The sequence below is a fragment of the Sorex araneus genome, chromosome 1 (genome assembly GCF_027595985.1).
Source record: "Sorex araneus isolate mSorAra2 chromosome 1, mSorAra2.pri, whole genome shotgun sequence".
In the NCBI taxonomy this organism is placed as follows: domain Eukaryota; kingdom Metazoa; phylum Chordata; class Mammalia; order Eulipotyphla; family Soricidae; genus Sorex; species Sorex araneus.
In genome coordinates, this window is record NC_073302.1 from 89,813,266 (window position 1) to 89,834,338 (window position 21,073).

The 21,073-nt window shown below is 41.6% G+C and overlaps 1 protein-coding gene across 1 annotated transcript in view; it reads right to left on the reverse strand.

Moving 5' to 3' along the window:
* PCSK5 (proprotein convertase subtilisin/kexin type 5) overlaps positions 1–21,073 on the reverse strand; it is a 320,193-nt gene that overhangs the window by 37,906 nt on the left and 261,214 nt on the right. The window contains exons 11-12 of the mRNA XM_055119708.1: positions 3,847–3,964; positions 2,027–2,215 (exon numbers count right to left, since the gene is read on the reverse strand). Of these exons, the coding sequence (XP_054975683.1) occupies positions 2,027–2,215; positions 3,847–3,964 (307 nt within the window). The remainder of the gene's footprint in view (positions 1–2,026; positions 2,216–3,846; positions 3,965–21,073) is intronic.

The window sequence follows — 21,073 nt, forward strand, 5'->3', positions numbered from 1 at the left end:
ATGCTTTCCTCAACAGATCACAGGGTTATTGTAATACAACCTAACCTAGGAACTGCCCGGTGACTGTGATCTGCTGGCCAAAGTGTGGGGGAAGGACAGTTTTCCACACCCTCTGCTGACTCCCTCCCCCCACGCCCCAACTGCCTCTGCTTAACTTAACTGCCCAGAGGCTCTCCAAACTGTGACCATCTGGGTTTTTTATGGAGACTTCATTAGACAGGCAGGGAGAGTTGAAGCACTGGCCATTGGTGAAGGAGTTCGGTCACCAGCTGGACTGGAATTCCAACCCTGACTCGCAGGCACCACCTGCAACCATCTCCTAATCTTAGATGCTCCCCAAAGGACCCCTCACTGACAGGGCAGGCAAAATGCTCGCCTCATATAGGAAATCCAAAGATTTTAAGAGCTCCTGACTGGAAACAGGAACAAACACCAAACACTATCTGACTTTGAATCACCACAGTGATTCACATGACAAAAGCCCCCAAAATAGCAGAGAAAAGGGTGCCTGGCCTCAGTCCAACAGCTAGGTGTGATCTCAGGTAGTCAAGGAACTGCTCAGCTGAAGTTCCTGCCTGCTGGGAAGAAGAGGGTGACAACTGCCTGCTGTGAGAGGCTGCAGTTCCTCTCCGCAGGGGGAGAAGGGCATGCCAGCAGCAGCCACATGCCAACCGGGCCTTCTTTCTCTACACCTCATGGGCTGATTCGTACAATGTGGCTCCCTAATATAGTCACCCCAGGCTGCCACAGGCTCTAGCAAAGAGGGCACGTTTGAAAAGAGAACATGAAGAGTCTGGAGCGACAGCAGGGAGGGTTGGGTACTTGCCTTGTATGCAGTTGACCTGGGTTCGACCCCCAGCATCCCAAATAGATCCCTCAAGCATGCCAGAGTGATTCCTGAACGCAGAGGTAAGCCCTGAACACCACTGGATATGGTCCCCCAAACAAAAATAACTGAATAAATCACTGTCATCACTGTCATCCCATTGCTCATCGATTTGCTCGAGCGGGCACCAGTAACGTCTCCACTGTAAGACTTGTTGTTACTGCCTTTGGCATATCGAATATGCCATGGAGAGCTTGCTAGGCTCTGCCATGTGGGCAGGATACTCTTGGTAGCTTGCCGGGCTCTCCAAGAGGGGCGGAGGAATCAAACCCAGGTCGGCCGCATGGAAGGCAAACACCCTACCCGCTGTGCTATTGCTCCAGTCCAACTGAATAAATTAAAAAAGAACACTAGTCTTCTAGGCACAGAAATGAAAAGTGCTGAAAGATTCTGGACTGGGTATTGCCAGTTCTCTCTCTCTCTCTCTCTCTCTCTCTCCAAGAGACTGTTTAGAGATTTTGAAAAGCAACTGACAACTGTTTACTGTCACTTTTGGTTTTGGAAACATGCTGTGGTCTTTTGTCTCTCAGCTCCTCTGCGGCTATAATATCTAAATAAAGATTACACGGACAGTTGACTAACTGCAAGACAGGCCTTTGTTTTGATTATATAGAACACTGATGAGCTTTTCGTTCCCATTTAATGATCTGCTTAAAGGAGAAAAAAATAAACTAGACTTCTGCCTTTGAGATCCAAGCTGGGAAGGGTGTCCATAAGACATCACCCCCTGCAGGAGAATGTGATGACAATTTCCCCTTAGCTTTGCCTCCACACTCCCAAGGCGCCCCTCCCCTATCAGGCTCCTGTGTCTCTTGCATCTACTCTAGATATACTACAATGAACTGTGATCACAGAAGGAAAACATTTCTGTGAGTTCTGAGAAGAGCTTTAGCAATGACCTGAGTCCGAGTAGCAGATTACAGGCACCTCCCATTGACAGCGGGATGGTCAGAAGCACAGGTGGCAAAGGGGACTTGAGATGGAATCAAAGTCATAAGTGACCCAGGGAGTGTTCAGAAACGGGGCAGAGTCAGGGAACAAGCACAAACTGGCATTTGACATGGGAATCACACATCAGCATTCGATGCCAGAGCTACACTTCTCTCCAAACAGTCGTGTATCTATAGAGGTCTTCACTACCTGTTAGCCAAGAGCTGGGACCGGGTTCCTGAGGGCGAGGTCAAGTAGATGGCCAGATCTCCCCTCCTGGGGTGAGTTATGGTGATGCGCACGACCACGTGCTCCAGGTAGTTCACGTGGCGGTTGGGGTTACTGGAGCAGCCAGAAGCTTTGTAGATGGAGCGCACTGCACTGTTCGGACGGATTGTCCTGCAACAGAGAGAGACGAGAGAGAAGCCTGAGTAACCACATGGCTGGCTTGGCTCTGGGGGTCTGCAGGCCTGGAGGAGTGGGGAGTATCTTATGAGCCGGTACCCCATACTACTACCTGATGCAGCATGCCCTGCTAATCCACAGCACTTCAGAGAATGAGCGCTGGTCAGATGCAGAAGAGTTAAGTGGGAGAAAGGGGCAATAAAGGTTTTAATTGACATATTAATACCAGCACTGTGACTGGTGTTCATTAAACCATGTTCAAGTGTGAGACACTGGTGGAATACACTAACCTCAATGTGTTCATCTTACGTAGGTATTGGATTTCAGATTTCAGGCCACATTGGTTTGCCGGTCCTGCTCAGGGCTGACTACACCTGGCCCTGTGCTCTGGGATCACGCTGGTGGTGGGGCCTGAACTCAGCCCTGTGCGAGGCAAATACCCCACCTACTGCCCTATGGTCCTCTACTGTCCTCTGGCCCAAACTCAAGAATACACTGGCATCACCTTGTGAAAGAGATGATTGCTGGAATGAAGGATCATGATTTGAATTTCTAGTCAGCTCAGCAGACAGGGATGTTGCCTGAACTACGGAGAGTCTGTGAAAAACTCCCTCAGAGCTACTAAGCTAGAGGGGGTTGGAGAGAGAAATGTGGCTGTGGTTCCATCCTGGTTTCCTATTTCCTAGCTCTAGAACTCGAGGGAACTTCTTTTCCTCACCTAAAAAGTTTTTCTTCCTTCTTGTTATGTCATGCTTCCACTGAACTCTGGGATGAAACATTGGTTCAAGTTCTGGGATAATTCAAGTATCCATTCTAATTGCTTTGCATATACTATCCTGCCTGAAAATTTTTTTTTCTGTTTTTCATATGATGTGCTTTCTCTTGCTTCAAGGTCAAATATTCTCTGAGGGCTGGGGATGTGATTCAATAGAAAAGAGACCCAAGTTCAACCCCTGGAGTTGGATAAAAATTTCAAGAAAGAAAAAAGAAAAAATTACTGTCTAACTATCATTGAATTGTTAAAAAAAATGTGACTCCCTCTTTTTCATTTTTTTAACCTTTTCTATTTCCAACATTATAATTTATAATTATCTATGAATTACATAATTTTGGGGTTTATTCCCACTAGACTTTCAGCTCCACAAAGTCAGAAGGCTTTCCTTACAGCCTTTTTTATCCCTAAGATATGGCTTAATGCTCAATATTCAGTACATGCAAGAAAAATCATTGGTAACTGAATTTGTGAATGAATTAACAAATACTCCAAATATTCCCTTGGGTCCAACGTTCCTGTTTATAAAGTGGGAATAATACCCATGTTGTTATCAGTTTTCTTTCTATTGTTGTTTGTTTGATGGTAGACTACCTATACCATCAGAAAAAAAATATGGCAGAGTAGAAATCTGAAGAATACCTGTCTTTAAGATTTATCCCAAATTCCCATTTCAATTCCCATTTCAGTCATGTTGCTCCTGTACAGATCCCCTGTGTGGACTTAGAATGTTCTGGTTTTAGACCAGAAACGACACTATACAGGCTTTTAGTGTCCGGGCACAGGGCGGGGCTGTCTCCAGTGCACACTGGCCTGCTCTGTCAGGCACTGGCGTGCTTGCAGTGGACATTACTTGATTTGTCGGTCCGTGCTCTCCACACACACGTGCTGCTGGGGAACGGTGGTCCACTTCTCGGCCTCCATCACCATGGCTTCTGCATCCATCAGTCCAAATCCATAGAGATGGCTCACTACGGAAGGCAAAAGCTTAATCAGCTTCACTGTGGTTAGGAGCGACCCCTGTTAGACAAACGGACACCTAGTTTCCCCCAGAGAGAACCCAGACACATTTCTGTAAAATCTTACTTTGTTTTTCTAGTAATGATTCATGGATTTTTTTTTCAGTGTTGAGGATCAAACCCACGTCTCATGCATACAAGACATATGCTATAATCACCGAGCCATGTCTCCCCCCACCATCCTAGCATGATTAAAACAAAAAATAATAGGAAAATAGACATTGTGCTTTGATCATATAGTGCTACTTGTAACTTGTCTATCAATTATGAATTGCTACTATATGGCAGAAACTTGTTCATAGTTTTACATTTTATTTACCCAACAGCCATCAGCTGTTAACATTATTTTCACGATCAGTCATGGATGAGAAAACTGAGGAAAAGGGAGAATTTAGTAGCAATTCAGTGGTTCAGCTGGATTTCAAAACACAGTTTTGCTTCAAGGGCTGACTGTTAACAAATTTTCAAGAGATACCATCTTAATCTTATACAATAAAATAACAGGTTTAAAGATAAGTGACGATGTATGAAACTTCTGGCACAATAAGAACTTACACAGCTAGTATTTAGGTAGAATATCCCAGAAGAAATAATTTTTTCCTTTCCTCTAGTACTTAAAATTAATTGAACTTTGTACATGAAATATTAGGAAGCTCTATATATTTTTTAATCCTCAAATATTGGAGTTTTCTATTTCTCAATGATCAATCCACTACCTAAAGGGGAATTTCATTTAAATGTATCAGAAAATTTAATTATATATAGAAATATTTTAATAATAACACAGCAAGATGTGCAGTTCTTTAATCGCAGTAAAGTGGCCAGAACAATAGTTTAGGAGATAGTTTAGAAGATTTCCTTTGTACACAGCTGACCTGGGTTCAATACCTGGTATTATATATATAAGTGGTCCCACCCTCTGACCCCAGCATGCCCAAGAATGAACCCCGAGCACAGAGATAGGAGTAAGACCCAAGCACTACAAGTATTGCCCAAAATAAAAAATGAATTCAAGTGCAATAAAATCCCAATGAAATGCTTAAAATCTGTACTTTGCATTGTTAAACATAAACAGTGTTTTTCATTAACAATGGTTAAATGTTATCATTAAAAAATGGTAAAGTATGACTGTGTTAAAGATAATCATACTTTACCATGTTTTTCTAAAAACATCATCATAAAATAAGTTTGTACAGGAATCTCTATATTTCTATGTGCCTATGAACAGAAATACTTAGCTGAAAATTTGACATGTTTTCTAATATAGTCGTATTGTACATTTAAACCTTTTGCCTGGTCATATCTTGTTCTTTCTGCCTCACTTCCTTTGCTCATGCTTAGTATTTGGTCTGAAATTCACTCATTTCTCTTTAAGAAGTCCCATTCTACTCAGACAAGTTCCTGAAGACTTAGTCTATTTTCTCCTTCTTGAAATATATCTGATCAATGAAAGTCAATAGATATTTACTGATACTGAACTACCTATAATTGGTGATATTTACAAGTCTATTCACTTATCAACCATCCTTCCTTCCACACACCCATCCATCTACTCATCCATTAATCCAATATTTTCTTACACTGTTCTTGGGTGCTGTACCTTCTTGGTCATCCAGCAAATTGCTCATTAACTCTATGTCAGCATTTGTCTTTATACCACAACTGAATGAGTACATTTACTGGACCTTATATTTATGTTCCAAAGAGTTAGCATGGCTTTATATATATAAAGGAAAAATGATAGTATATTTTAAAAATCTTGTGCCAGGACTTGGAATTGCAGCTCTATGTCTATTACTTACAAATTATGTAATTCCCTGCAAACAACATGAATTATATAACCTAAGGGCTGCAGATGTAGTTCGATGATGGAGCTCATACCTTGTATGTATGTGGTCTAGGTTTAATCCTTGGAACAGCAAAAAAATAAAAGCAACAACCAAAATAAAACAAAAAAGAGCATATTCCTGGGGGCCGGAGAGATAGTACATTAGGCAGTATGCATGCCTTGCACACAACTGACTCAGGTTCAGTCCTTGGCATCTCATATGGTGCCTTGAGCCCTGCCAAGAGTGATCCCTGAGTACAGAGGCAGAAGTAAACCCTGGGCACTGCTGGGTGTGACACCAAAACTAAATAAATTAAAAGGAAAAATACAACAACACAAAAGCAAGCATGTTCTTGCATTTGGAAAATTAAGATCTACCTTATAGTTGATTGAATATTATCTTAAGATTTAAGTGAAGACTATATAATTATTAGAATATTACATACTCAGACAAGACATCACTGTTACTTTCATCCCTCTGCTCATCGATTTGTTCGAGTGGGCAGCAGTAACATCACTCATTGAGAGACTTATTGTTACTGTTTTTGGCATATCCAATACACACGGGTAGCTTGCCGGGCTCTCCGAGAGGGGCAGAGGAACACTGGTCGGTCGCGTGAAAGGCGAACGCCCAACCGCTGTGCTATCACTCCAGGCCCAGATAAGACATATGGGATAAAATTAAATAAAACTACTTTACCAAGGTAAGGATAAATAGAAGAGTTTTTTTTGGGTGAAGGCACACTGATGGTCATTAGAAGGTATTCTGGGTACATGGTGCCCAGGATGAAACCGGAGTTAGCCACATTGTACCTTCTGTACTATCTCTCCAACCCCAAATGTAGGTATTTTATAGATGTATACATCTGTAACTTTTATTAATAGTAACTTTCACTCAAAAACATATATTCATTGTAAAATTATAAAATGCATCTGGAAAAGAAAAAAAAGAAACTCAACAATAATATTACTATGATATTATGTAGTTCTGTATGGTGAGTTTTAGTTACATATTCTGTGAGGCAATTTCTTCTCTTTAGTTAAAAAAGAGACAATGTCCACATGTGTCAGGAGAAATGTCAAGTCTGGGCTTAAGAAAGTCAAATTGTGGAGACATTTCAAAATATTTGAATCCCATGGATAAATTAAAGTTATTACAAAAGATGCCATGCCAGGTGCTCTAGTTATGTATAAGTTTCCAAGTATCTCTTTGATACAAACTCTAGTATCAAGTGATTTTAATCCAGTACAATTTACCGCTTTCTCTCAGTTTAGGAAAATAAGATGAAAGAGTTGGCGGGTATACAGTGGGTGGGGAAGGAGGGAAGCTGGTGTTCCAGGAAGGCAAAGGCCTGGCATAAAAACAGAACTGGGGCTGCTTGGGTTTCTGTCCAGCTATACTCGCTTCTGTTTTCTCCACCAACCCCAGTGGCTGCAAACCCAACACTCAGGACATAAATTCACACACCTCGTCATCAAGTGCAACCAACACTTCAGGTCTGTAAAACAACCACTCGAGCTAAGTAGAAAAGCACTTTGAATCTTTACGAAGGTCATAAATTTGTTTCCTTTTTCAACTCAATTCTTACCCCATTGAGGGATAATGACCACTCCATGCAAGACTGGATCCATTCATCCACAGAGTGTATATAAGAAATTGAGACTGATGCATACCAGCTAAATTAGATTAATAGGGAGAAGTCAAAATAATAGTAGCAAAGGAGGGCATTAGTTTCAATATGTAAAAGGCACTGGGTCAGTGCTAAAGAGATTTTTAGTATTTTAAAATACTGGAAATCATGACTTTGATCAAAACGGCCAGAAACAATTGCTGGTAAGTATGTGCAAAAAAAGGAACCCTCTGTCATTATTGGGTAAGAAACTTAAAGTTCAGTCTCTATGGAAAGCAGTGTGGATATTTCTCAAAAAATTAAAAACAGAACTACACTATGATCCAATAGTTCCACCCCCAAATTCACAAAAAAGTAATTAAAAAAGATGCATGCACACCTACATCACTGCAGCACTGTGGACAGTAGCTGAAGTCTGTGGAGATCAAAAGCTGTTCCATAACTGTACACCATGGAACAGTGCTCGGGGACAAGAACAGACAACACTTTGCTTTTTGCAATGTGATTGGAACTGGAGTGGGTCATGTTAGGCAAAGTAAGACAGAGGAGAAAGAGAAATCTGGATGACGTGGTGTGCAAAGAGACAAAGGGAATATATCACACCCCCTAAAAACAAACTCTTAAGAGTCTGATCACATAATTGAATTTACTAATGTATGGGGGTGGGAGTGACCTGAAAGGATTCAATAGATTATTAGAAAAGGATATTTGCATGGGGGAGGGGTACGTATGGTATAGTAAATTTGTACACTGGAAGCACAAACATTTATGCCCTTATAAACAAAGGATATTGAAATAAAAATAAATTTTAAAAGGAATTAAAAGTTCCATTACTAACACACATGCCTTTCCATTGCAAATACATATGCCTTTAAAAGGTGATGGGAATTTTTAATGTGATGGAACTCTAAAAACTCCCAAATAATTTTACATTAAATAAATAAAAGCTATAAAGGCTATTTGGATTAAAAATACTTAAATTAAGAAACATTAGGCTTTGGGGGAAATTACATACACGACTATAGTTACGGCATGAAGCTAAGAAAAACTACCTCTTTGGGTGGGGAACGGGTGCTAGCAATATATCAAGTTTACATATTTTGATTGGCAGTTGCTTATTTGGATTCTGGTATATGCTAATAGGAAAATAATTACACAGTGAATGTGCTGGGCAGATAAAGGTTCCTTCAAAAACTGGTATCGCTATGGGGAAACAGTCATCAGTCTGGAGCACTCCCACATTTTTTCAGCTGTGACTGACACAGATTTTTTTTTTTGTATAATGTAAACATTCACAATCTAAAATAGTCATACATGCAGAAATACTACTATTTCTTGGGGACCATTTTGGTCAGGTCTTCCTTGAGCATCATGCCACTGCTGCGGTGGGCCCACGGGGGAGAGCTCCTCCCCTGGCCAGAGGAGCACCTGGGGCAGGGAAGAGCTTCCACGAGTATCTCTGAACTGAACTGACACAAAGCTAACAAGAGAACGTTTATTGGGCTCATCACCTACTTGCACATCAGGTGTATAGAAGGGTTGTAAGGGAAATGAAGGTCTCTTATTATTATTTATTTTTGGTTTCTGGACCACACTTTATGATGCTCAAGGGTTAGTCCTGTCTTTTCACTCAGCAATTACTCCTAGAAATGCTTGGGGAATCCTAGGGGGTGCCATATTGAACCTGGGTTCGCTAGCTGTGCACAAGGCAAGTGCCCTATCAGCTGTGCCATTTCTTCAGTCCCTAAGGTCTTTTATTCTGACTGATTTCTATAAAAGTCACCATTAACACTCAAAATTTATTAGGGGCAGGGAAAATATTTCATCTTAAAAATTATAATTATAGAAAATATTCCATGCAAACGATTGGTTGAGATATGGTCACTCCCTTACTAAAGTCAGCTCACTTCTGTGTATTTTTCATGTCAAACTCAGTGGAAATCTGAGCTTGGAAATAAGTTGATGATGAGCAGAAGTATAAAGCCCAAATGGTGTAAAATACAAGATTCCTGAAGTTAGAGCTACAATGCTGGCATGAACAAGAACTTAATCAATTTACAGAAATGTTCATTCTTTGGAGTGTGGTGGGCAAATAGTCATCCATCATTTTGACGTCAGTGAAGATAAAAAATCAGTAGAAAGATATTGAAGGAATAAGGCACACATGTTGATCCTGAAGCCAAGTTATTGAGGTAGCACTGTCGTCCCATTGTTCATCGATTTGCTTGAGAGGGCACCAGTAATGCCTCCATTGTGAGACTTGTTGTTACCGTTTTTGGCACATCAAATACGCCAAGGGGAGCTTGCCAGGCTCTGCCGTGTGGGCGGGTTACTCTCGGTAGCTTGCCGGGCTCTCCGAGAGGGACAGAGGAATCAAACCTGGGTCGGCCGCGTGCAAGGCAGAAATTAAATTAAATGGTAGAATGATGTTGGAAAAGCTTAAAAAGGGAATTGGAAAAATATATTTGTCTCATTAGGCTGAAAAGACTGGGCAAATGGACTCGGGAAAGTGGAACACAGCTATGCTAAAAGTCTAACACTCTATGTCCTGAGAAATCCAAAGGCTGTTTGGATAAGTCAGAGGGACAAGATGGCACCAGAACATTGGTCATATTGTCCAGCAGGTATGCTCTCGTTTTCTGAGACAAGTACTGCTGAGAGAAGCTCTGTTAAGCAGACAGGGGATTGCATAGACTGAAAGCAGTTCTAGCAGGAAAGCCGCAAAATTTGATTCTAAAGAAAAGTTAGAAAGATCAGTTGAGAGGGGAAAAAAAAATCCAAGAAGTTTTGAGCACAGGAACTATGATGAAAAAACTAGAATATGTGAATGCTCCTTACTGGAGCCAGTTATTTAAAATACATTTAAAAATTTCACTGAGTAGTTATTCATGATAACTTTGAAATGACTATTAGTGAAGCTCTCTATAATAAAAGACATGGTTCTTAAAATGATGTTCTTTTGCTTTAAATTCTGAACTTCCCTAAGTCAGGCCTTTCTGCTACCAGCTGTCAGATGTATAAACAATGATGTGCAGCATCCAGTAAAATAGGACAAACAACCACCACTAACAAAAACTGTATAAAGAGTAAAAGAAAAACTTTAAATTTTGCCTGTAACTGAAAAAACGGCAATCAAGTGACAGCCCTCCATTACTGGTATTGACTATGCCAGGGCAGCTGATTTCTCCCATTGAGATAATTTGTGCTCATGTGACTAAATGTCTGGGTTTGCCCGGAGTCATCCAGTTTGGCATGGAAAGGTCTAAGGCCTGTGTAGCTCTTCATCACCCAAACACCAGGAAAAAGGTTCACAACTGGCAACTAAGAGCATTTCCTGCTATGATTAAGTAGCACACAGACCTCTTCACATACCAGCTACTTAGTAAATGAAAGGTGGTAGAGGGATCTGGAGCTTGAGGTGTACTTGCTAAGATGTGAACAACAAGCTAAAGAGAAAATACAGTCTCAAGATTCAGTGTCAATTTCAACAAAATCCCAAGCTATACTGACAATTCATCCTAATAATTTTGTGGGTTTGGGAAGTGTCTGCTCTGGGTCTGACACAGCGAGGGCCCCCAAGGAAGAGGAAATGATTGGTTTCAGACAGGGGCTTTACTGAGTATAATTGTATCACTTGAAACAACAACAAGCACTGACTAGAATGGCTCTACGTGTGAAAAACCCTGAAAAGAATAAGAAATTAAAAAAAGAAAAAAATAAGAAAAAAATATATCAGTGGATATGAAGGCAGAAGGGAGAAGCTGGTGTAGCCAATATTCCAGAGACCTAAGCTGGAATCTGGAGTTACACTGGGGCCACAGGAGCTCAGGGAGGATTCAAATAAGTGGAGATGCAGATCAGGGGCCAAGACTGAGTCTCCAAGTCAAACCCTCATTAGGTCTGCAAGGAGTTCCTGGGGCTGTGGGTGGCCAGCAGACCTGCCTTGTTGGAGGTGTGTGTTCAGCCAAGACAGCGGTAGACAGGGCAGGAAACGGACCTGGGCAGACTGTGGGAAAAGGGCGACCCCACTGAGACAGTCAGCTGTTCAAATCTGTCCATCAGGCTGTCGAGACGCTCACCTGCTTCCAACCAAACCACCAGAATAAAAGGCAGTTACGCACATCTTTGTTTGGAGGGGGGTCTGCTAGATCTGCGGTGGGGCAGGGGGTGGAGATACTCTGGAATGAGCTCCAGATCAAAGAGCTGCCTGCAGCTGCGGGAGTTCCTCGCACCTTTGGGTTCTTTGATCCCCAACGGTGCCGAAGCATCTGCTCTGAAATAACTGCTTCCACCAGGGGCCCTGCGCCTCCTGCGCCTATTAATCAAACCAAGCTTAATGGGCTGAAACAGGAGTGAGCCCCTGGTGCTGTTTCGGGCATCCAGATCCACACGCTGTACGCTGTACGGTGAAAGCATATGGCTGTGCCTTTGAAAGTAAAAATAAACAGGGCAGAGGAAAACAAAACAACCTATAATTTTAATGGAGATGAAAAACTGGAGCATGATGGTCCTCAATCTCCTTCACCAGCATTTCTACTCCCCAAAATGAGGGACAGATGAAAGTGAGGAGCCTCTCAAATAGTCCACTTCCTCCACTTGGCATTCTTCTCTTTGCCATGTGTCTCTGCAGTCTGTGTCCTCTGATAGCTCAGCGTAAGAGGCACAGAAGCTATGAGCGGTCAGAACTGGGCTTCTGGGCTTCTACCTCCACAAGTGCAGAAGACAGAAGACATCCGGGCTGGGAAACGCAGTTCTGCCTGACTCTCCCCTTTCCCACGCTGTGTCTCAATTCTTGGGCTTGAGGAAACAATTCCAGCGAGACTCAAACTTGGCCCCTGGGGCCAGAGTTACTGAGGTCTTGCATTTGCGTTTCCAGAATTGCTTCTTGGCCGGCTGCAGGGGTATATATCTCAAGCTCTGCCACAGAGGAAGGTGGTCACACAGACTCCTCAATACAGCAACACAGGGGAAAAGGCTAGGAAATGCTGCTGTGCTTCTCTATGGACACCATGCACGTCGTAAACACGGTGCACATATACACCATTCCATGTAAACACATGTTTACTATGATGACTTTCAATTTACAATAAAACACGAGCCTTCTCTCCTAGGACCTCTTTCCTTTCCTCTACGGAAAGAAAAAAAAATCAGATTGATGTCTTTTTTGACGATTTCCTTTCATTTGCTTTCAACATGGTTAAACTAAGCCAGAAATTCATTTGAATCGATGGACTAGTACTTCTTCAATGGAGGTTGGAAAACTCTTGTATCAGCTTACAGAGAGCTGGACACAAGCTCGGATCACAGCTGTCCCAGTTCTTAGGAAACAAAGATTGACAGAGATAAGAACAAAGTTTTTGGGAAGTATGCCAAGAGAGTCTTTGGGTAAGAAGTAATTGCTAATTGGATTGACCACATATGTCACTTCTCCAGGCAAATCTTAGTATATAAATTGAGCAACAGATTAGTAGACTGATATCTTGAGGAGCTAACAAATTAGTTCATGAATTATTCATGTGTTATTTTAAAAACAATTCTTCATTTAATTTTCCACTACTCTTGCTTTTCCCTTAAGTTCTCATATGGAAAGAACTAAGAAAATCAAGCTTATATTTGTTTTAGATGAGAGCATTTTTGTAACACAATGGTTAATGTTTGTTGCAGATATTTGGTTATTTCATCTATCCAGACATCTATGGCTCACGTGATTGGAAGCTGCTGCCCACTGCTGATTAGGAGGGTTACAAAGCACAGACATGAAAGACAACACAGAAGAAATTATCTGGGTTACAAAGCACAAACTTTAATGACAACACAGAAGAAATGATCTTTGCCACTAAGAACATCACACGTGTTGGAAAGAAGTAATCTACCTAAGTTTCAAGTATCATGTTTGGTTTCACACAAACATTCCCTCCCACTTATACAAAACTCACGCAATATTTAGGCTCAAGAGACAACAATAAGAAACAATTCTGCAAAATCTCAGAAAACTCAGTTCCTTATGAAGATTACCAATCTTTTTAGAAATAAGACTTGAATTGAGTCTCCAAATCTTGAGAAATATTTGAATTTAATGCAGGAATAATTAGGGAAGGGTCTGAAAGAAGGTTTTTAGAATGGTGACTTCCTCAAGGAAGCTGTGTGGGCCCAGAATGGTGGGCTGGACTGCATTACAGAGGATTAATGATTAGCCTTTGTACATGGGATTTAGAAAAAGTTAAAGAACCAAAGCAGAGATCTAGTTACTCTGGTGAAGCAGTCATGATGGATCATTAACCAGATCTGAAGATGGGGATGGAACAAGGATATCACAGAAAAAAAGCAACGAAATGTAAAATGATGTGATAGAGGAGACAGAGAAGAGGCGAACCACAAACTGAACTTGACCAGAAAGGTGAATTTCTGCTTAAAAAGCTCTTGGCATTTTGATGACAGAGGGACAATCTTATGCAGAGACTCAAGAGTGGTAACAGATAATGTTGAAGATGCAGAACTGAATATTATTTGTAAGAAGGTAACAGTGTGATTTAATCAGGGTCGTGAAAGAAAATCATTGGAATTAAGAGGACGTAAGAGAGATGGAGGAGGGAAGAAGGCAAAAAGGGAACTGGAGAAGAACAAGAGAGGAAGAGAGAAAGATAAACAGAGGCAGCAAGAAAGAGAGAGTGAAAGTGAGTGTGGAGCAGAAGGAGAGACAGCCTCTGGTCAAGCTCCAGGCAACAACAAATTTTTATTGTTGTTGTTAGCTTCAGTGTACAAGGAAGAAAAAGGGCTCCAGCTCTCCATGACAAAAAGCCAGAAAAGACAGAACTGGACTGGGCAGATCAAAAGCACGAAACTGTAGAGGAAAATAAAATGCCTGATTTGGTAAGCAGGAGAGGGCTGAAAGTCGCAAAGAGTAATTTCACGTCAAAGGTGGGGAAGTGGAAAGATCATAGGGAACTCAGAGGGACCGAGTGGGAGAGACAGTTCAGACTGCTGTCGGACACTCTCAGAAGTGTAAGCAAGGACGAAACGAAAGGAGAAAAAAAATGCAGGAATTTTTCCTCTTCCTAAATGGAGGATAGAGAGAGTCTAAAGAGCTCTAGATAACTGACCCAGATCTCTTGAGAATGAACATAGCTGGGAGCAGGCAGATGGCTAAGAGACTGATGGGATAAGATTTTTCATGAGCATTTTTCATAAATAAGAATTTTTTAAAATTTAAGCTACTGGGAAAAATATTGGATTTAGAGGCAATTCTACTTCTGCAGAGCAAAGGGGTTCAATCATTATATACAGTGTGTGATGTGGTTCCCTATCTTGTCTGAGTATCAAAATCACTCATAATTCATTCAAGCTCAATCCCACCGATTCAGAATTTTGCAGTAGCATTGTAGAACTGCCATCCTATTGTTCATCGATTTGCTTGAGTGGCACCAGTAACTTGTTACTGTTACTGTGAGACTTGTTACTGTTTTTGGCATATCAAATACATCACGGGTAGCTTGTCAGGCTCTGCTGTGAGGGCAGGATACTCTCAGTAGCTTGTTGGGTTCTCAGAGTGGGATGGAGGAATCGAACCTGGTCAGCCGCATGCAAGGCAAACACCCTACCTGCAGTAAGGTCCATTAATTTACATTTCTATCAAGTTTCCAGAGGATGTTGATATTGATGGTTTATGGATCCAACTTTGTGAACCACTGCCTGAAGGTATTAGAGAGACAGCATCTGTCTTGTTGGAAAGTCTAGCTCATGAGGGTAAGATCTCTGATACAGGATAGGGCCCCAGTCTCCATGGCTATGACTTAATACACCTGACCATCATCCCAGGAGTACAAGGCAAGAATTATGGCTCCAGTTGAGGTATGCAGGCTAGTGCTCCTCAGCAGGTGTAAATGGGCTGGAAGTCACTGGTCATAAAGTATGGCACACCACTAACTTTCCAAATGGCTACCACACACATTTTTTTGTTTCTCTAGAATAATATTTAAAAGAAGATAAATTTTATCTATTTAATCTACTGAGGCATCATCCCTCAATCTCCAAACACATATTTTCCTTATTTGAATTTACCTTACCCCCGGAATTAAGTTCTGTATATTGTTAGGACATAATTAAGATGTGACAGAGTTAAGATATAAATTCAAGGTTAGTTACAACACTGAAAATAGTCATTGAACTAACCTATTTGTTCTGCTAAAATCTTCTTTTATCTAGTTTTGCAGCCTGTACAATGAAAGTACACTTAATACACAAAGACCATTTAAGTACACTTCATAACAAAGGCCACTCACATATACTTAATATATAAATGATGTTTCCCAGGGGCCAGAGAACACACAGGAGGTTCAGTGGTATGTAGACAGTAGCCATAGTTATGGCCCCTAAACCCCAAAACATTAACCAATCAACTCAAAATACTAGGCTGCTTCCCAAAATAAAATGTCCAGAAGAAATTTTATAGGAGAGGCAAAAACAATACCTTACATTTACATTTCATACATACTAGCTAATGAAATCTTTACACGAGTCTGATAGCAAGAGATTTTTTGCACACATGTTGTAGTTGAGAAAAATAAATCTCAGAAATAGTCAATGAGTCAATGAATTCACCCAAAGAGCAGGAATTCCTTCCTCACTGAAAGATTCCTGTTCAAAACCCTTCATATAATACACATACGCACACACACACATATGGAGAGAGAGCAAGCATATATATATGTATGTGTATACATATATATTATGAGAGAGACAATATTTCAAAGAAAGTACTTAATCCTAATGCTCAGAATAAGAAGGTAGCAGGGGCAGGAACATTTCTGAAATTTATCTACCATGAACATGTGACTATTTGCAGTACCCGGCCACTGATAGCTGGCACATGTTTGGTCATCTTTGTGATTTGTTAATCACCTGCACAAACATTGCTCCCTTCTTGAAAACTCATTAAAGTCACACATGCAGAAAGGCCAATGTGTGGGACTTGGAAGGAAGCTAATCCTGGCCCAAAGCCCTTATACCCATTTCTTGTTGCAAAATGATTTTTCAATTTATTTTTATCGCAGATTTCCAGGACTTGAAGCTATATTAAAAGGCTATGGAAAGGATTTCATACTTCTTAGGCCGTTTTCTTACTGAGGCATGATGTAAGGGTGGCACTATGTGGCAAAGAACAACTTCCTATGTGTAAATATTCAGCAGAGATCATCAAACACTCCTTGCAGTTATTTCAAAAATGACTCTGTAAACTTCAGACACCACGTCTCCTGGTAGGACACCATAAAGCAAAGCCTGCTGAGGCTATTATAAGGGATGTGTGACAGAAGTTGAACTGCTTTGAAATAGCCAAGGCTGGCAAGATGTGAACACGTGTAAAAAGTGAACTTTGAAGGGAAAAATGAGTCTAGATGAACAGATTTGGCAGAAGCTTCTTCCTGGTGCATCACCTGTGTACAGCTGTACCTGCTAGAGGCAACTGGTCCTAAGAAGTCAAGGGTCCAACCCAGGCAAGAGCGACTTTCAGGGTCCCCCTTCCATCTCGGAGCTGCTTTAAATTGCAGACACTAGCACCAAGTAAAGACTGGAGGGGCTAAGCCTTCTCTCCCGAATTTGTGCCTTAAAGATGTCAGTGATGGCTATAGTATTGGTATCGTGTCCATGAGAAGCTGTTATTAATAATATTGTAATATGTACAAGTTTGCAAGTTTAAAAACAAGTAAAAATACAAAAAAAATTATAAAAAACAAAACCAGGACGGTCTTAAAGAGCCGGACCCACACTGTGTCTTCTGCTCTTTGGAGCATCTTGCTGAGGCTAAAGCAGTTTCCCAGCTGCTTCAGTGCCCACGTGTGCCACGGCTGCAGCACGGTCAGGGTGGGTGAGAGGCTCCTGTCCAGATGGGAGAGAGCAAGGGTGGCTGCAGACTCTTCCAGGCAAGTCAGCACTGGACTCCAGACCGGCAGTGACCACGTGCTCCAAGCATGGCTTTCCCCGGCTGTTCAGGGGCCCTGTCTCGGGAGAGCAGCAGTTCTGCTGGGCGCGGTGCTCTGGGGCCGCCTGCTGATGACCCAGAGGCTTCAGCTCAGCCCCGACAGAGGCAGGTGTCTGCTGCTCATGCCTTTCTCATATGCCAATATTAAGCAGGTTCCTCTCCCCAAATTTCCAGTGGGAATCTTATCTTCTTGGTCCCCAAATAGCTATGCATTTGAACTCACAAAGCTACCACCACTTTTGGTCATAAAAAAAAGGGAGATTATAAAAAGAATAGGAGAAGAATCATAGAACGATTGAATAGAAAAGAATATGAAAAGAATCTCAGACAGCCCAGGGGTCAGGGATGCATGTCCTAATGTGCAGGGCATGAGTTTGATGGCCAGAACCACATCTGTCTCCCCAGAACCCCGTGTGCTCTCAGCAGTGCTGCCCTGTGGGGCCCCAGCACTGAACTGTCTGGGAGGCTGAGAGTCAGTGCAAGTGGCCCCTGAGTTCCCTGAGACTGTTGGGGAGACCCCAATAAAATGGGAAAAAAACCAAATAATAGATCTGTGTTTAGTGCACTCAAAATCAGTTATAATTCTAAGCATTTACTTTAAATTCTTCCCAGAGAGTTGGTATTAAAAATGGTAGTGAGATAATAACCAATACTGGAAAACCTGATTCTACTCTAGTAATACTGAGTTACCCATGGCATATTTGATATGCCAAAAGCAGTAACAACAATGTGCTCTTCGTGTTCCTGGAGCGAGCAGATGCCATTGAGCTACATTAGCATGCAACGGGACAAGTGAAGACGTTACTGGAGCAAATTGATGAACAAGGGATGACAGTGATACAGTGAATACTGAGTTACTTTTCTCAGAGAGATACTATGAATATGAAAGTTGAAGCAAAAGGTGACATTTAACATGAACAAAACTCTGGTCGGAGACACCTTTAAGTTAACCGTGCCTTTGTTAACTGTGGCAGAAAGTGCACTGGAATTCCATGAATGGAGCTGCCCCTGGTAACCTAGGGGATGGAGAGCAAACTGCCTCTCTCTTTAAGGTAGACATAACCTTGTGGTGGAATAGATGGGAAAGGATCGCAGGCTGGATTTCAGATTCCACCCAACTTCAGATTGCCTTTCTTATAGAGTTAATAACCTGGGCAGCCAAGTATAACAGTTCTTTCATACAGTCATTGACATTTCTTGCCTTTTTTTTTTTTTTTAAATCTCTTTATAGCTGCCTACCCAGATTCTTTAATCACACATGGTCAGAATTCAGTGGTATTCTAAGATGTACGACATGAAATTCCAGTACAAAACTGGATACATTGGCCTTGGCCCTGGAGTTAATTCTGAGGGTAGGACAAGAAAAGAGCCAAGTTCCCAGACAAAACTATCCTGCACAGTATCTAAAAAGTAAATGCACTCTAGCCTCTGGCCATTTGACACAATCTAAGTACCCATGACAAAGGATTGGACAAAAAATGTGTTAGAGGGGCTGGAGCAATAGCACAGCAGGTAGGGCGTTTGCCTTGCATGCGGCCGACTGGGGTTTAATTCCCAGCATCCCATATGGTCCCTTGACCACTGCCAGGAGTAATTCCTGAGTGCATGAGCCAGGAATAACCCCTGTGCAATGTCGAAAAGGCAAAAAAAAAAGTGGTAGATAGACATGACAGAATATTGCTTGGCTATCAGGAAAGGTGAGGGAAGGAATATTATGCTGATAGAAATCAGGAAGAGAAAAATAAAAGCCACATGATTCCACTCAGGTGGAACACTGAAAACAAACAACTGAATAAAACAAAAACAAACTTTTACACTATCAGACCAAGTTACTGGCTACTAGAAATGAAGGGTGAGGGGGTATGGGTAAACTGGGTAAAAGGGATCTATGCTATGGTATAGCATGGAGTTATGACTTCCTGTGGTCAATAACTGCAATATAGACAGATGCAGTAAATATAACATGAATTGATCTATAATGATATACATGAAAACTTATACACTCTATAATGCAATGTTATCTCAATAAAAACATTTTAATGGATGGAGAACTGGAGCATTTGTTTTCTATGTAGGGGTCCTGGGCTTAACTCCTGGTACTGCAATGTCCTCTCTCTGGGTCCCACTGGGACTGGCCCCAAACATCTCTAAGTATGACCCAGTCGGGAAAAACCCACAATTTCCTGAAACTAGAGATGATTCTAACTTTTCTTCAAGGCCCAGAAAAGAATTAATGTAAAGCTTAACAAAGCTCATTAATAAATAAAATGTCATTTTACCTGCATAAGTCTCACAGAAGCTCAAAAAGCCAAGTAGAATGATATCACTTGGCTTCTTCTGAATTTCTACAAATACATGGAAGGCACAGAACTATATATGATGAAAATTCAAGTACTGGGAAGTTAAGTGACTTTCTGAAGGTCACAGTGAACGACAACAAGCAGTAAAAAGGTCCGCCGAAGGAAATTGGTGGAGGCTAATCCAAGTATAATTTCTGGCCTGGCGGTTTCTAAGAAGCAATCCTGTCATCACACCTTCTGCCCTGGGTTTATTAAAAAGCCATTTCAAAAGGCATTTCTTTCTTTCCTTAAAAAAAAAGAATTGAACAAAGATGATTATATATACCAACTCTATAACTCTCTTCATTTAGAGGAAGGCAAAAAGATGATAGAAAATTTTGCTGAATGTCACAGTACCAAGGTCAGAAATAGACAATTGCATACTAAGACAATATAAAATGATCACTGCAGAAGTTTCATCCATGTTAGTGATGAATTCCTAATATAGTTATATGCAGGACAACCTAAATAGCAATAGATTTCCACCATTAATCTAAAAAGGAAGACTTCCTGATACCAGCCTAGAAACTGAAACCCACTATTACTATTATCCACCTCACTTTCCCAAATAATGGCAGTGGCTCTAAAATGTTTTTAAAATTGGGCCTTTCCACTGCTGCACGAGCATGATCCCGGAGGCCAACTAAACTACTTTGGGCACCAGCAGCTTGCAGAAATGTCTCTAGACTGTGAACTGAGCCACTGCCCCATGCAGCGCCAGGAGGGAAGGGTTTTTTTCTCTAGGCCATTCCTTTCCGAGCACAGCATGGCGACCACTACTTTATGAGCACAAAAAGGAGGTATGAGCCGGCAGCAACGGGACCGCGGGAGATCCTGGGATGAGGGTGGTACCGGAGCCGCCCTCTGATGAGATTTCAGCGCGGCGGCCACACATGTGTGGCCTTTCCACTGCTGCATGAGCATGATCCCAGAGGCCAACTAAACTACTTTGGGCACCATCAGTTTGCAGAAATGTCTCTAGACTGTGAACTGAGCCACTGTCCCATGCGGCACCAGGAGGGACGGGTTTTTCTCTCTTAGCTTTTCCATTTTATGAGCACCACAAAAGGGAAGTAAAAGCTTGCAGTGATGCAATTTCTGGCAGAAATTTCCCTGGACTCTGTTACTAAAATACAGAAATCCAAAACTGTGCAATAGCGGCCGCGCGACCTCATATCTCTTAATTGTCAGCAATGTAAAACATTATCAAATGGTTCCTTTTCAACAGGTCTGACTTTGGGGGGAAACTCCAAACATAAGAGTGAGTTTTTTGTTGAAATATTGAAG